Source organism: Apteryx mantelli, chromosome 30 (genome assembly GCF_036417845.1).
Source record: "Apteryx mantelli isolate bAptMan1 chromosome 30, bAptMan1.hap1, whole genome shotgun sequence".
NCBI lineage: Eukaryota > Metazoa > Chordata > Aves > Apterygiformes > Apterygidae > Apteryx > Apteryx mantelli.
The window spans coordinates 2,817,207-2,828,897 of NC_090007.1; the positions used below are offsets into that span (position 1 = coordinate 2,817,207).

The window sequence follows — 11,691 nt, forward strand, 5'->3', positions numbered from 1 at the left end:
CATAATCCTGCAGCAGGTATGTTCATGAGCGGTTTCTGTGTTGCTGAATTTATGCTTACTGCAAAGGATGGAATAGCACTTCTGCTTTACCGGAAGGAATTATATTTGAAGCAGGTAAAGAAGCAGGTAAGAAATGCTAAATATATTTGCGGAGTAAATAAAAACTGTGTTGCTCCAGCTCTCCTTGTGCTTAGAAAGGGGGTTTTTGCAAAGTTAAAGCATCTCCCTTCCGTAAAGCAGTGCCTGTGACTCATTTTTGTGTCTACATAAAATATTATAAGATCAAATAATTGTGGCTGAAAACATAGACCTCAAAAGATTAAATCAGACGTCTTTTCTGCCTGACGAGTTTAGGATAAATCCCTGTCTCCTCCGTGCGCTTCAAGACGAGCGTGGAGCCTTGTGGCAGCGGCTCCTCGAGGGCCTCGAGACACCTCGGGAAAGCCAGGTTTGGCCACGGTACCGAGCGCGCTCCGGCCCTTAGGGCAGGCAACTATTTTTTTTTTCTCCCTCTTAATTTCTAGGGGGTTCGGGTTGGATTTGCCTTTCGTTGGTCCCTCCACGCACACGCGCTAGTTACCAGTAGCGAGGGCTCCATGACTTTTGTTGTAGCTGTTTTACTTAAATATAGCAAAGAAATTGCTGGTGCTTGGGATTCTGGCTTAGAGAATTAAATTTAAGAAAAGCCTAACAGCTACTGTGTGTTATAGGTGCGCAAAATAGCTCTGGAAACCACAGAGCTTCGACCACAGAAAGCCACAGAGCCGCACGATCCTATAATTGACGAAGGGACAAACTTTTTTTGGCTCTTCTTGTGGACGGAGGAGCAACGCGCGGCGGGAGCAAACGTTTCCAGGCCCTTTGCGGGCGGCTCGGCGCACCCGAGCGCTCGCACGTGCCCCCCGGCCCCGCGCGCCGAAACGGAAGGTGCTGCCAGCTGCGAGGCCGGAACAAATTTTCACAGCTCCCGCGGTCGAGCCGGAGGGGTCTTCCACCCCGCCACCGCTTTAGGTGAGAGAAGAGCCGTTTTGGGTGAGAAAAAAGCCATTTTGGGTGCACCCGGCGGGGACCGAGCTGGCTCCAGCCGGTGCCTGCGCGGGAAGGGGCTCCGGCTCCGGGCATTTGCTGCAGCTTTCGCTGGGAGCCCGGGGTTGGATTTCTGCGCTTCTGCGCTGAGCTGCTCTATCTAATCTGGCGATCGATCTTGCAAGTGCCGTGAGCCCATCACTGTGGTATCTTATAAGAATATGTGTGAAAATCTTGTTTACAACGGACTCGGCGTTTCCTCCTGTCGGGTTTGACTACGGTTTTTTTTTTTTTTTTCCGGGTACGCTGCAAACAAATCCAGGATACCTGCAGCCTGCGAGGGAGGCCGCCGCGGGCAGCCCGGCGCTGCGCGCTTATGGGAAGAGGTATTCGGGATCGTCACATAAATTAGAGCAAAATCACTTAAAACCTTCAGCCCTGCTGTCCCAGTACTAGAAGACGTTGTCGAGTTAGAGGTTTCCTGCCAGCCAAGGGGAAACCCGGTAGACTAGTGGGATCACACCGGCACAGCTTTGGCTGTCCCGATTGAAGGCAATTAAAGGGGGAAAAAAACCAAAAGTTGACAATTAGTCATGATAGAGCGCAGAAGAATGAGCTCAGCAGCTCGCTCTTTCTGCCGCACCATTATCTAGAGATTCAAGGACCTGCAGCTTCCTGTAAAGACCACACAGAAGTTATCGCGTGTGCCGTGCCTCCAGTTGAAATGACAGCGGGCACGGGCTTTTGTTATTACTGTGTCGTGCCCCTGTGCTCTCCCCACGCACACGGTTTTCAGAGGCCTTTATTTTACATATGTATGCATGCATATAGACATGCACACGCAGATATAAAAGGATGGCTTTGTCCTATTTTCGGTTGAGTTGCAGCAAGTATAAATGCTTGGCAGACGCAACCTGCTCCTTTTGACATAGCGAGCAGCACATAATCGGTGGTGTCTGTCTGCACCGTTCATGGCGATTCGAATGCTGTTTGGGTACGTGGTGTCAGGCAGATAAGACGTGCCCCGTCTGCAGCCCTTGCAGTGAAGGCGAGCGCCGGCTGCAGGCTGTGAACGCTGCAGCTCGCCAGCTTGCCGGGGCAGAGGGAATTTCGGCCGTGCCCGGGCAGAGGGCATGCAGGCGCACATGCACAAGGGGTGCACGCTATTGCAGGGTGCCATACAGCAGCCATGTGGGTTGATTCAAGGCTTGGTGGACGCAGTAAAATTTCTCTCTGCTTGCAGGTGCAGTGCAGGTTCGCATGCTGCTGCACTGGCTCAAGCTGGGTTTCATCCGGGTTATTTGGGAGAATATGGAAGCGGCCGGACCGACGGTCCACCAAGGCCGGTCCCCTGCCTCTGATAGAGGCCAGCGTGGGACGAGGTGAGCGGGGCAAGCACGTCCTGGCGCTCCGAGCGTACGTTCCTGGAGCTTCCCGTGCCCAGCGTGGGACCGTGCACCCGGGGGTGGCGGCACCCGGTGCGAGGCGGTGTCGCACCTCCGGGTCTCCCTTAATTACGTCACGCAGGAGGGAATGGTGTCTCACCGTAGCACTGAAACCGGGGCACAGCCAGAAACACTTTCGAATCGTCAGAAAGCACGAGGGGAAGCCGGTTCAAAGGTAAGCGTACGACTTAATTTCGAACTCGTGCTCTTCAGGCTCTGCGCAGCAAAGGGCTTGCTGAAATACGAAAATCTTCGGTGATGGGGAAAGAGAAGGAAATACCTAGAACTGTTGCAACAACGAGTGTGCTAATTTTAGAACATCTTTAAGTCATCCTCACTTTCTGGAATTATATTGTGCAATTTTTTTTTCTAGCAAATAAATGAGTTTTGTTTTTGACGAAGAAATGCTAAATCTCCCTTATATTTCACTTTGAAAGCGCTATAAAAGTGAAATGTGGAACTCATTCTTCCATGTCAATGATTAGAAGCCCAAAATACATCTGTTCCACATGAACAACTGCAGACTTTGCTTTCACAGAAGAATAGCTATATTTGTCGTTAGTTTGAATGTAGTCCTGTTGATTTCATTCTCGTGAAGTCTAACTTGTGGAGTCAGAAGAATGTCACAATCTTGTTTAAAAGTTCTGACTGTTGAGTTCTAAGTATCCAGATGTTCCAGAAAAATACTTTAATACCAAGCTCAGTCTGCATGTTTAGTTACCACAGGGTTTGTTTCAGAAGTAGCACGCCTTGCTGTTAAACTGTTGCTGTAAAAACAGAGGATCCTCATTATAGTTTCAGACTAATTGCACAGATAAACTGCTTGGACTTAGGATCTCACTTAGAGCCGTGGAAAAACTTTGGGGGCTCCCTTTGACTTGCTGCAGTTATTTGCTGCTATTGCAATATCCACTTTGTTTCAAATTAGTTTTCAGAAACAGGATCCCTGGCTAACTTTATTTTCCTCCAAAATAATAAATATCTTTATTAGCTCCTGAAATCTAGATATGATTCAAACCTCTTAAGCAAATTTATGTTTTAGGAATAAGTTATGAAGGTATTTTAGACTGTGCTGTGAATTTATGTTTAAATTCCACTACTGTTCTATTGGAATTTTGCACTGAGCTCTTGAGAGCAAGGATAATTTATGTACAAGGATGCCTTAAAATAAGCCTCCGTAATTACAAAAATGCAGTGTTTAAATTTATAGTAAAAACCCACACACTGCTGGCAAAACTATAACTGCATCTGGAAAACATTAAGGATGCTATTAAAATAGTCTAGCATAAACTAGAAATGAGACTGAAATTACAGTGTTGCTTACTTAACCATTTTTAGGAAGTATATTTTGACTGTGATCTACTCTCCTATTTGATTTTTTGATAAAACACTCTATTGTAGCTTGTTTACCACCGAGGATGAATTACATACTTTGTTATCTATTTTAGAAAAACCCATAGCTCAGATTTTTAAGAGTCTTCTTACAATTGTTGATAATTTAAAACATAACCAGGTGGTGGTTGGTCCAGCCATCAGGGAAAAAGTAACAGGGAGATCTCAAAGGAGAATAAAAATCACAGCAATTAAAAACTTATTTTATTAAAAAGATGAAATGTTTTCAAACATTGAAAAATTATGTTTTTATAAAAACAGAAATAGGCAAAATACCCATTTGTCTTCTATTTACATATACAATATTTCTCATTGTATAAAACTATTTACAATATATAAAAAAAATTAGACAGTAAAATAGGTTATTTTCTTACAAGACATCAAGCCCTGTACTTCTAGTGTAGATCATGGCAGACAAGAATATTATTGCACCTGTGAAACAAACAGTCTAACAATAGGAGTGTTCTCTTAGCCATGCCTTCAACTGAGATCTAGGATAACATCGGTAGCTACAGTAACATTCATTTTATCTCCTCTAGGGTCAACTTCAGGCAGTTTCCATACAAACATTGTCTTGTAAAGCTTAGGACCGGGCAATCGGAATTGGGGGGGAAAAAAAATAATAAAAAAATAATAATAAAAAAAAAAAATCAGTATTTACAGCTTCTTCTATACAATCCGTATGGAGTCTTACGGAGTTTCCCCTTCACCGAAGCTGTATAAATAACCCCTGTTCCCCCCAACGGGCTGGGCAGGTACACGGCTACAGTCACGTCAAATTGTCTTCAGGAGCTGACTGGCTAAGTCTCCTCGTGTCAAATCCTCCTCCGCTTCCACGGCGAGAGCGTCGGTGCCTCCCTACGTAGTACCAGCTACAGGCTTCGGAACCATTCTGCACCTGAGCAGTTAAATATAATGTTCGCTGTGGGCAGGGGAGAGCCTCGAGGGCTACATGTGCCGCTTCATGTGCAAGGCCAGGTGGTCCGACCTGGAGAAGGCCCGGTCGCAGAGGTGGCACTGGAAGGGCCGGTGGCCGGTGTGCTTGCGATAGTGACGGGTGAGCTCGTCGGAGCGGGCGAACTTCCAGCCGCAGCCTTCCCAGTTGCAGTGGTAGGGCTTCTCACCTGGGGGAGGAAGCACAGCGGGACGGGACTCAGCGCCGCGCTCCCACGCACACGAGCGGGCAGCCGCCGCCAGGAGCCTTTCCGAACCAAGCGCCACGGCACCTTCCGTTTACTCCCGAGCCCTTTCGTGGCAGGGTCTGTGGAGCCCGGCGAGCCCACGCTTGCCGTTCCCTCGCTATCCCCTACCCGCGGGGGAGAGTCCCTAAGAAGGGGAGCAGCTATGCACCCTTAAAAAAGCCATTACCCATCTCTACACCCAGGAGGACGCTTGGACATCACAGCTCTCAACACCTGTGATACCTCAACCGGGTTTGCTCCCGCAGCTTAGAGGCACTAGAGGGTTAAAGCTCAGGCTGTGTTCGGCTCGGAAGCTATTCCACGCGCCCGCGCCGGCCCCGCCGGAGGCACCCGGCCCTCTTTACCTGTGTGCGTCCGGAGGTGGGCCTTCAGGTGCGAGCTCTTGGTGTAGGTCTTGCCGCAGCCCGCGTAGGTGCACGTGTGAGTGGCCGTTCTCTTCCGGGGCCAGGAGCGCCGGCCTCTCTTCGGCTTGGAGTCCAGCAGCTCCAGAGGGGACGACGGCGGGGTGAGCACGCCGCGGGGCGCGGAGGGCTGTAAGGGCAGGTTGTCCTCAAAGAGGCCGAACTGGGAGGTGCTCTGGTACTGGAGATGGGGCTGCGGGTGGTGGAAGCCGGCGGGCGGGTGGTAGCTCGGCGGGAAGGGGACGGACGAGGGGCACATCATCGGCGCGTGGCAGTCGTTCATGACGAGGTCGTCGGGGCTCAGCGGCGGCGTCTCGGCCCCGGGGATCTGGGGGGAGCTGGCCACCCGGGGCTGCTCGTAGGCCAGCATGCAGGTCGCGTTGCCCTCCTGCTTGATCTTGGGGCACGCCTGGGGCACCAGGCCCAGCACCGGCCCGTAACTGTCCATGTCGGGCTCGGGCTTGATGTTCTCGACGAACTGCGGGCCCCCGAAGTTGGGCGTCACGAAGAAGCGCCCGTGGACGCTGCCGGGAGGGCAGAAGCCAGAGTCCATCTCGGACCTCATCATCTCCGGCACCATGCCGGCGGCGCCGTAGGGCGGGGGGCTGCCCTGCTCCAGGGCGCCGTAGCATCCCGGCGACGGGGTGCCCTGGTAAAAGCCGCCGCCGTCCCCAGGGGCGGCGGGATAGTCCCCGCCGGCGGCGCCTTGGCCGTAGCCGTCGCTGCCCATGGAAAGGATAAAATCCAGCACGGTGTTGAGATCCTCGTCCTCCTTGCGGGGCGAGAGGCCGCCCCAGGCACCGCCGCCACCGCCGCCGGGGGCTTTGGCCTCCTGGTCGCACTTCCACCTCTGGGGAGGAGAGAAAAGCGGGGAAGGTTAGAGCCGCTCGGGGAAAGGCTGCGCGTGTGCGCGCGGGAAGGAGCAGCGCGGCGCCCCCCCCCCCCGGCCCACCAGTGCGCTGAGCGGCGCCGGCCTCAGCGCGGCGCGGCGCGGGGGGCGTGGGGCGTGTTGGGGGGGCCCGGACTCACTTCGTGGAGCGCTTTCTCGCGGCAGGGGCTGGCGAAGGTGGCGAAGGAGGGCAGGATGGTGTCGCTGAGCGCCATGGTGCGGCCGGGCGGGACAGGCGGACGGCGCGGCGCGGCGAGCCGCCCTCCGCGGCTTATAACGCGGGCGCCGGCGCCCTCAAGCCAATTGCAGGGAGCGGAGGAAACGCGTCCCGGACGGGGCGGGCGGGAGGCAGCGGCTCGGGCGCAGCCTAAATTTAGCCCCGGTATAAAAGGACGCGGCGGCGGCGGCCCCCAGCCCGAGCGGGGCGGAGCGGAGCGGAGCGGGGCCGGACCGGGCCGGGCCGGGCCGGGCCCAGCCGAGCCGCCGCGGCCCCTTCGCCGCCTCGCGCCGCCTCGCCTCGCCTCAGCGCGGCGCCCGGGGAGGCCTCGCGCCGCCTCGCGCCGCCGCCGCCGGGGGGTCCTGGCCCTGCGGGGGCGCTGAGGGAGCTCCGTGACGTGAGGGGACGCTGAGGGGTCCCTGCCCCCCCCCATGGGACACACGGGGACCTCCATCACATGAGGGGACCCTCCATGACGTGAGGGGACACTGAGGGACCTTCTATGAGATGAGGGGACACTGAGGGGTCCCTGCCGTGCACCCACCTGCCCAGGACGCTGAGGGACCTCCATGACATGAGGGGACCCTCCATGACGTGAAGGGACACTGAGGGGTCCCTGCCATACACCCACCCGCCCCAGGACACTGAGGGACCTCCATGACATGAGGGGATGCTGAGGGACCCTCCGTGTGATGAGGGGACACTGAGGGGTCTCTGCCCCTGTGTGGGACACTGGGACTTCCATGACCTGAGGGGACGCTGAGGGACCCTCCGTGTGATGAGGGGACACTGAGGGGTCCCTGCACCCCTGAGGTTGCTGGTGTCTCTGTGACATGAGGGGACGCTGATGGCTCCCTTGTCCCAAGCCCTGGGGATGCTGAGGGACCTCTGTGAGATGAGGGGCCAGAGGACGCTGGGGGACCTTGCGTGACGTGAAGGGCTGCTGAGGAACCCCTGCCCTTGGAGACACCACGAGGGACCTCGCGCTGGGGAGGACATTGAGTGGAAAACCCGCATCTGAGCTGGCAGAGAGGAGGGTGGGATGGACGGAGCCGAAAGAGGGAGGTGAGACAGCCACGGAAAGCGGGGCAGATGCACCCTACACACGAATAAATGTACTGGTAGAGCCTAGATTGGAGGCCTCCTCCTGTGGTCGCCCTCAGGTCCCACGGCCCCATCTCAGCACCGATGGAGGGTTATTTGATGTCACTCCTGAGCCATCTCCCTGCGAGGAAAACACTGGAGACTGGCATTTAATGGCAGTTCAGGTCTCTAGCAGAGTTTCCATTCGCTGCATAAAGTTTGCCAAAATCAACATTTCCCTGTGACATTATGAAAAAAATAATGCAAGTAGCTTCTGTGATCTCCTTTGGCTTTAGCCAAATTACGGTCCTGGGCTGAATTTTCAGTAGAGAAGGCTCTTCTCCTCCCTTACTTTTGCCTCGAGCTTAGATGCCCGGACTGAAGGCGCTATTCTCCAATCATTTTTGACAGTGTGCCCCAGCCTGGTGTTTTTGAGAGTCACTGCTGCTTGGCAGTCATCCAAGAACGAGAGAGCAAAAGTGGCAATTCTTAAAGGAGAAAAAAATGATGATTATCACAGGTCAGACTGATTCTTTGAGAGCTTGTTCAGAGAAAGAGCTGTGCTTTCCCTTACCTCCTCCATACTTCCTTTGCAGCCACTTCTAAAAGGATTTCTAAGTGAGTTAGAGGATCAGAAGAGCGTAGGAGAACAACTCTCACTTTTATGCCTTCGGTGCCCCACAAGGGGAAGGTGTGATGAGCCTTGATGGATTCTGGTTCTCAGGAGCATTTTGAACAAGTACCCGAGACCCTGGATTGCAGCTGGATGAAGCCATCGCAGGCAAGCACGGTTGCTAGGGTGAGCAAATGATCGTTTCAATAGCTGCACATGTTTTAAAATAATAAATATCTCTTGTATAACTTTCTATACTTTTTATTCTAAAAGTTCACAGGATGGCCAGGAGGAGCAGCCAAACTTCTGTGACTGGAGCAGAATCAATACACTGAATGCATGGTAACGAAGTACACAAAGATGTATGACTCATAGCTATGTAATGTCACACTTGTGTAATCTTTCAATGTAAACTCTTTTCCTCTAATAAAATGTTAGTAAGCGTACAATACGTATATATGGCACTGTGAGTCAGCCAAGAAAATATACTCTGATGAATTCAGAATGAATGTGAATGTTCCCTTGATAACACACCCTGAATGTCTGTGTCAGTTTATGTTCTTGTGGTTTCAGCAACAGCTATAACAAAATATTTTGTTTCTAGGATATACAACTGCAAGTGTAAGTTCTGCTGAGAATCTCTGGTCAGATGCTGTCTTCCAGTAGGCACTGGCAGGACATTTGTTTGCATTCACTCTGTCCTCTAAGCTATGTTGTGTTTTTTTCTTTGCATAAAGGAAATGTTTAGTGGGTAGTGAGGATGAAAGCCAAGTGTATGAAATAATAAATTCACTGCCTTTAGTTTCTTTTTGTTTTCAAGTAAAGCTGCTAAGCTAAAAACTGTGAGTATATTAAACTTGGTGAGCCGAATGTGAGAATGTATTTGTGTTGTGAGTCACTGGTTCTGTGCAGAGTACAGCTGTGCCATGATCTTCCCCGTGGCCCATGCCATCATCGTGCTGATGTTTTCTAGCTTTTTGCCCCGTGCAACTTTCATTTTAAATATCTAAAACCTGGCACTGGTCTGATTTACAGCAGTGTAGACTGGCAGTGATGCCGCTGGGGTATATACATGAAGAACAAGAGATTAGAAAGTATTTGCAAATCTGCTGAGTGTAGAGGAGTAGTGAATGCTGTGTGATTTGTCTTCCAGCCAGAGTAAACACAAGCTCCACCATTTTTGTATGGCAAAGCTGATTTCTCCTAGGTGTTGCTGCTGATCTCTGTTGTTGTTTCTACATCAAAAGAAACTTTTTCGGGGATTGTAGTCAAGACTGCACACGCTAATAAAAGAATCAGAGCTGGCTCTGTGTGACGGGCCTGCGCCCGTGGCGCCGAAAGGCAGCTGGATGGGCTGGTGAGCATGCCCACGTCACCTGGCTGCTAGAGGGCTCTGAGTCATCACTGAACTCAAACAACAACAAAAAAAAGCGCCTTTCTCAGGGGAGTGTTCTCAGAAAGTTTAATCCTGATTGCACCTAGAATTAACGTAATAATAGCAGTGTAAATGAGATGGGAATTACGCCTCTTACCCCCATTGCTGCTTTCAAAATCACAGCGCTAGCAACATACTGTGACCAGTCATATTTAAATGAGACGAGCGTTGGCGTAGGATTTGCCTACCTGTATCTCTGCCCTCCTTCTGTTGACTTTTACAACTTTTTTGATAGTTTAGTTTTAAATTACAGAATCTGAATTAGTACTTTTTAAAGTGTGTTCTCCAAGAAGTTGATAAAATGATGTAAACAACCACATAAAGTGAAATGTACAGGTACTTTTAGAGAGGCATCTCTTAATTTTTGAGACTGATTTAATCCTGTATGCCTTTTTATCTCAGTGAAGTCACATCAGAAATTACTTTGATGAAGGAGTCTTTTTGACCAGTCCTTTCATGACTGGAGTTTGTTCCCCTTATAGAGCCTTAAAGGTTAACTTTAATCTTCTCTTTGATAAACTTGGGGCTCCTTAAGTTTTTAGTATTGACATATTTTCTTCTTCTTTTTTTTTTTTTTTGATTCTTCTCTGAACTACGGTGCAGATTTTCAAAATCTTTCCTGAGGTCTGAGCACCAGAAATGTGGAAGAGCACCATCCTGCGGCTAAACACGACTTGTCCCTCTTTAGCCAAGGACCGCACTTTGCACTTTTAATGATGGTGTTGCCCTGGAAGCTCACACCTGGGGGACCAGCAAAATCCTCCTCTCCCTCAGCTCTTTCACAGCATCTCTGCTTCCCCGTCAAGGGCACCACCACCACCACCATGTAAATACAGCCTGCACTCAGAGCTGGCTTGAGGCTTTCAGCTAACTCGAATTTATGGCATTAGTTGCAGCAGAAGGCGTGGGGGATGGCGGGGAGCCTGAAAGGTGGCAGAAAGGCCCGGGAGGGGAGAGGGCAGGTCTGGGAAGCACGCGCTGCATTGCCCCCACCGCCTTTAAGAAAAAAATACCCCTAAAAGAGGCGTCTGGCAAGAGCCATCCCCTAGCAGAGCGATTCTGCTGCTCTCAGCAGCCTGCTGGCCTGGGCAGCAACCGGTTTTGGTCCATGCCAAGAAGCAGAGGCGCTTGCAGTCTCTGTTCTTGGAAACGCGGCCTTAAGCGTGTCTGTATTGCAAGACATGTTGTCTGTTTCTGCCTGGGTAGCGAAGCAATTAAAATTATTCTTTAACAATGCTGCGTCCTTCTGATTATGTAACGCCTCTTTGATCTTTGCCATCTACTGCTTTATCAGTTACCAGGTTTTGTTTTCTTCCAGGTCATTGTTAACAGTGTTGAATGGTAAGTGATGGTTTAAAAAAAAAAAAAGGGAGGGGGGGTCAAGCACTAATACACTTGCATGATTAAAATTTAAGTTAGATTTTGAGAACTGTCAGCAAGTTTGGACCAATTCGTGCATGTGCACACCATATTGATTTGCAGCCTTCTTGTTTCTCCCTGGGAATATCATCCTGCACCAAGCCAAATCCTTACAGAGATGTTTGGTAAACTGCAGTCTCATTTAAAAAACTGTTTAAAGCCATTGTTGATTGGCATTAACTGCGTCGAATGTCTTTATTTATGATTCTGTTCATCTTTCAAGTCCTTCCAGTATTTTGCCCAGCATTATAAAACACTGCCAGGCATATCTGGGTCATTCTGTTTACCCTTTCTAAATATTGACATAATATTAGCATTCTTCAAGTCACCTGGGGCTTCCCCTGCTGCTCTGAAATTGATTGATAATAAACATTAACCATCTGGATATCTCCTTAGTTGGCTCTTTTAAAACACTTGCATATAAGTTACCCAGACCTGGCAATTTAATATTGTTTGAGTTGAGTAGCAGTTGTTTTAACATCCTCCTTAGTTACTGGAATGGAAAGTATTTCAACATCATTATTGTCTGATCTGAATGCAGCATCTGGCTTTTTCCCAAAGAGAGAACA

General features: G+C 50.5%; 1 protein-coding gene and 1 long non-coding RNA gene across 2 annotated transcripts; one reads left to right on the plus strand and one right to left on the minus strand.

Moving 5' to 3' along the window:
- Positions 1 to 4,073: 4,073 nt before the first annotated feature.
- KLF2 (KLF transcription factor 2) lies at positions 4,074 to 6,645 on the minus strand. Its single transcript, XM_067312935.1, has 3 exons — positions 6,496 to 6,645; positions 5,410 to 6,316; positions 4,074 to 4,987 (listed from the first exon to the last, which is right to left on the minus strand). Exons 1-3 carry the CDS (start codon positions 6,568 to 6,570, stop codon positions 4,812 to 4,814), a joined length of 1,158 nt encoding a protein of 385 aa, XP_067169036.1. The 5' UTR covers positions 6,571 to 6,645; the 3' UTR covers positions 4,074 to 4,811.
- On the plus strand, positions 5,486 to 9,034 carry LOC106495615 (uncharacterized). Its single transcript, XR_010886595.1, has 3 exons — positions 5,486 to 5,570; positions 8,252 to 8,454; positions 8,542 to 9,034. It is a non-coding gene; the product is annotated as an uncharacterized lncRNA (long non-coding RNA).
- The last annotated feature ends 2,657 nt before the right edge of the window (positions 9,035 to 11,691 follow it).